The sequence below is a fragment of the Chanos chanos genome, chromosome 5 (genome assembly GCF_902362185.1).
Source record: "Chanos chanos chromosome 5, fChaCha1.1, whole genome shotgun sequence".
Lineage (NCBI taxonomy): Eukaryota > Metazoa > Chordata > Actinopteri > Gonorynchiformes > Chanidae > Chanos > Chanos chanos.
Genome location: NC_044499.1, coordinates 24,933,764 through 24,938,763, shown reverse-complemented (window position 1 = coordinate 24,938,763; position 5,000 = coordinate 24,933,764). Strand labels below are relative to the sequence as shown.

The 5,000-nt window shown below is 43.8% G+C and overlaps 1 protein-coding gene across 1 annotated transcript in view; it reads right to left on the bottom strand.

Moving 5' to 3' along the window:
- The window catches only part of phlpp1 (PH domain and leucine rich repeat protein phosphatase 1), a 48,565-nt gene that overhangs the window by 8,194 nt on the left and 35,371 nt on the right, over positions 1-5,000 (bottom strand). The window contains exons 6-9 of the mRNA XM_030773469.1: positions 4,605-4,832; positions 1,487-1,689; positions 1,216-1,276; positions 562-657 (exon numbers count right to left, since the gene is read on the bottom strand). Of these exons, the coding sequence (XP_030629329.1) occupies positions 562-657; positions 1,216-1,276; positions 1,487-1,689; positions 4,605-4,832 (588 nt within the window). The remainder of the gene's footprint in view (positions 1-561; positions 658-1,215; positions 1,277-1,486; positions 1,690-4,604; positions 4,833-5,000) is intronic.

Below are 5,000 nucleotides of genomic sequence, written 5' to 3'. Positions count from 1 at the left end.
CATTCTGACACAGGCGTAAAAAATAGAACTACAAGGCGCGGGGGGGGGGTTTGTATGTTTGTGTGTGTCATAGAATGTGTTTGTGTGTGTGATAGAGAGTTATAAAGAAAGACAGAGAGACAAGACAGAGAGAAAAGGGTTGTACAGTGAGGAGGAGTGTGTGTGGGTGTGTGAAAGAATAAGACACAGACTGGGACACTGTAATATTGAGAGTGAGTGTGTGTGTGTGTGTGAGTGCGCGCGCACGCACACATGCGTATAAGTGTGTGTGACAGGGCAAGAGAGAGAGAGGAAATGTAATTTATAGCATTCTATGAAGGGTGTGTCCCTGAGGCAGAGGACACACACACACACACACACACTCTTATACACACACAGTCACATACACACACACTCACAATGATTTGAGGGAGTCTGCAATGATTTTAGCTGTTCTGTTGCCTAGTTACCAACTCACTGCCCAAATGTTTGACTGAAGACAGCCAAAATGTTCTAGTTCCAGCACCGGTGTTTGGGGCTAGGAGTGTGTTGCTGGAACCACACACACACACGCACACTCACCATGGTGGGAGTTCGGTAATGAGATTGTGGCTGATGTCCAGAACTTCCAGTTTCTTGCTTTCACTCAGCCAGTCTGGTAGAGTCTCCATACAGTTCCTACAGGCCAGAGGAGAACTGCTTTAGTCCACACCTTCTCACATTACACCAGTCCCCTCACATCGCTTCTCCCCACTCAACACAGACCTCACAACACTCAGTCCATACTCACATCTTCACACTTCACACCACACCTGTCACTACTTTATTTAAGTTCATCAAATCCCGTTTATTCAGGATGTGGTCTGCAGCGCGATATACTGCAACACTCCATATACAACACAAAACATTCAGACAGTGGGAGACACTAGATGATGTATGTATTACTGTATAAATTAAAGAGAGCATTCTGACAAAGAATGTGAGGTGACGTTGCCATGGTAAGTTTCTGCTTTGACTCATCTTGTCCCTAATAAAAGTTAAGAGACAAAGGAAAGAGTCGGCTAACAGCACAGTAATGACCAGTCGAGTATGCGCCCAAACTGGGAGTGTAATTATTAACTCTAAGACCAGCTACATGTGTGTGAACAACACACATAAATGCACGTGCCTAACATAGTAATGCGTGTGTATGTATACTGGAGAGCTAATTTGTGTGTGTTTGTGTGTGTGTCTTACCTGGAGATATCCATGTAGGTGAGATTGGTGGGTACTGGACTGACCTCTATCTCATGTAGTTCTGTGAGATAAACAAAAATAAATTATAATACAATTTTACAATTCTCTATGTATATGTGTGTGTGTGTGTGTGTATGTGTATGCATGTGTGTCTGTACATGTGTGTGTATGTGTGTGTGTGTGTGCACATGCACGTGTGTACGTGTGCATGTTTGTACGTGTACGTGTGTGTGTATATATGTGTGTGTGTGTGAGTGTGGAGAGCCCTTACGGTTGTTGGCAGCATATAGTCCTTTGAGCAGGTTGCCTTTGGCTCTCAGGCGTGTCAGACAGTTTCTCTCACAGTGTAAAACCTCCAGCCGAGGGAAAAGAGCGGCGTCCAGTTCCTGCAGTCCGTTGTCCCGCAGGTCCAGCTGAGTCACGTGCCGCAAGAAGTCTGGCTCGTCGGGAATGGCCCTGGAGATTTGATTCAACCTGATTCCCAAAAAGAGTCCCACAGCAGGGGCCCTCATCAGAACACAATTCACTTCAGCTCAACCTGATTCCTTTCATCCCCTGACAGTCACTACTGCTGACCCTTTCCACATCATTTCCTGTGGAAACTTTCTGTTTCACAAACAGTACTTGTGAACTGGCTGCACAGTGTTGGTAACCACGTAAAACATGAACAGACAATTGTGAAAATAAACAGAGTCTAGGCATAAGCGGAGATATAATGTATAATATTATAACATTTATACTGTGGGTGGCTAATCTCAGACTAATTCTAAATTATAGCTCACAGGAGGTCAAAATCAGCTGTTAACTGTTGGACTAAAGACACGTTTGACTTGTCACACAAATGATTGCTTGAGTGTTTTGGGCTGGCCATTGTCTGGCTACCTTTAAACTTCTTACAGGTGTTAAAAGAGAAACATATTAACTCCATATGTGTGAGGGTCAAATCTCAAAGTTCACATTTTAACAAAACTGTATAACGGAGAGTTAGAGAGCTTGCTCCAGCACACTAAAGTAGGCAAGTTCACAGGACAAACTCCTCAGGCCAGTCATACACAACAGTGTATTAAACATGAAAAAAACCCAAAACAAAACAAAACAAAAAAAACAGATGAATCAATGTGTGTCACTGTGTTTTTACAACAAAATTCACCATGAAAAATCTGAAACTTTTCTAGTCTAAGTGCATGTGTAAGTATACTCTGGCCCCTGAGCAGACCAGATGCTCTGTGTTCGTCTGAGTCAGGTATTAACTTGAAGAGGGCTCAAATGACTGGGAGCTTTGAACTTCTCCAGCAGAACTGTCAGGACTGCTTTGTCATCTATGGCAATACTTGGACATGCAACTCTTGCACAAGGTCAGGGTTTTCCAGGAAGTGTGTTTTTGTCAAAGCTCAGTGTGTGTGTGTGTGTGTGTGTGTGTGTGTGTGTGTGTGTGTATGATCTGTCTTTTTTTCATTCAGTAGCTGGATTCTCTCCTGCTGAAACAGACAGTTCTACAAAACAGAGCTACAAAACAGAGCAAATATGAACATGAGATATTTGTAGCAGACATCTCTTAATTTGATGGTAGAGTTTCCAAAATTAAAAACATATTTTGTGCTAAAGTCATGTTTGGCCCTAGCAGCTAACCTAATGCATTTATCAAGATTATCTGTTTTCATAATTAAACAGATGAAGCTCATCTGTGATAGTGATTGTTTTTCAAAGAGACTCTTTCTCTCCAACCTCCACTTCTCTTTTCTGTCTCTTTAGTCCTGTCTTTCACCACCTTCTCTCTTCAGTCCTCCTGATTTTGTGAGAGGTCAACATGAACCCAACAGCACCAACAGACCTCAGATCTACTGCTCCAACAACAGACCCCAAGTCTACTCATCTACTGCTCCAACCACAGACCCCAAATCTACTCATCTACTGCCCCAAAAACAGACCCCAAATCTACTCATCTACTGCTCCAACAACAGACCCCAAATCTACTCATCTACTGCTCCAACAACAGACCCCAAAATCTACTCATCTACTGCTCCAACAACAGACCCCAAATCTACTCATCTACTGCTCCAACCACAGACCCCAAATCTACTCATCTACTGCTCCAACCACAGACCCCAAATCTACTCATCTACTGCCCCAAAAACAGACCCCAAATCTACTCATCTACTGCTCCAACAACAGACCCCAAATCTACTCATCTACTGCTCCAAAAACAGACCCCAAATCTACTCATCTACTGCTCCAACAACAGACCCCAAAATCTACTCATCTACTGCTCCAACCACAGACCCCAAATCTACTCATCTACTGCTCCAACAACAGACCCCAAATCTACTCATCTACTGCTCCAACAACAGACCCCAAATCTACTCATCTACTGCCCCAACAACAGACCCCAAATCTACTCATCTACTGCCCCAAAAACAGACCCCAAATCTACTCATCTACTGCCCCAAAAACAGACCCCAAATCTACTCATCTACTGCTCCAACAACAGATCTCAGATCTACTGACTTACTGCTCCAACAAAAGACTGCAGAGCATCCTTATTCTTTCTGTCTTCCCACTGTCTCCTCTACTCCAGTTTTCTGTTTCTTCTCATGAATATAGTGAGAGAGTACTGGGGTCTATGTTCACACTTTTTCTTTCTTTTCTCTCTCTCTCTCTCTCTCTTTCTCTTCCCGTGATGTCATATTAGACAGGACTCTGTGGACAGAGTTCTGAGTTCTCTACAGCATTAACATCGTGGCACTTTGTAACATACATATCCCTTCTGGTGGTAAGGAAAAGAATTTTCTCTAGACAGGAATGTCTAGAAGCTCTCTGTCTCTCGCTCTCTATCTGATTGTTTCTTTCTTTCTCTCTGTCCATTATTCAGTTCCCTCCCTCTGTCCATAATTTAGTTTTCTTTCTCTGTTCATCTAAACCCCTGGTTGACCTACTCCACCCATATCTTCTAATCCCGAGAACCCCCTCCACCTCACCCAGTGCTCACTGTTTGTCTCACCTCTTTCTCCTCCATTATGGTCTTTCCCACTTCTCCTTTCTTTCTCTCTGTACGCCTTCCCCTGTCAAATATGTGGCCAGAGCAATATTATTCTCTTTCTCATCTCTGCCTTTATTTATTTTGACATTGGGCCTGAAAGAGAACTAATTAAACCCTTCTCTCTTTATCTGCTGCTCTCTCTGTCCCACACTTTCTGTTTCTTTCTTTCTCTCCCTGTCTCCCCCTATCCCTCTCTCTCTCATCTGGCCTCAGGATCGCATACCTAATAGACAGCAGGCGAAGCAATATTACTCGTTTTTTTTATATTAGGCTTTTGCTTCATTCTGTTATCTCTTTTTTCCCCAAAAACATGCGAAAAATCTCTTTCTCCGTCTGTCTGTCTCTGTCTCACCTCAGGTCGACGTGTCTGACGTGAAGCAGGCGGAAGCTCTGGAGGGCCAGCTCGCTCAGTCTGTTTCCAGCCATGCAGAGCCTCTCCACCGCGGGCAGACGTTCCAGCACCATGGGCAAGGAGGAGAACTCGTTAAAGGACAGGCCAAGATAGCACAACCTCTGTAAAGAGCCCAGCTCGGCCGGCAGAGCAGACAAGAGGTTCCCATCCAACAGGAAAGTCTGAAGGCTAAGAGGGTGGGAGAGACAGCATTAGAACAGCCTGGAGTTTGAATATGAAAATACAGGACTTTAAACAACATCAGTCTGGCTCCTAATCTACCAACACTTCATAATATGAATATGTGTGTGTGTGTGTGTGTGTGTTTGTGTGTCAGATGATGAGCTAGGCTTTTAA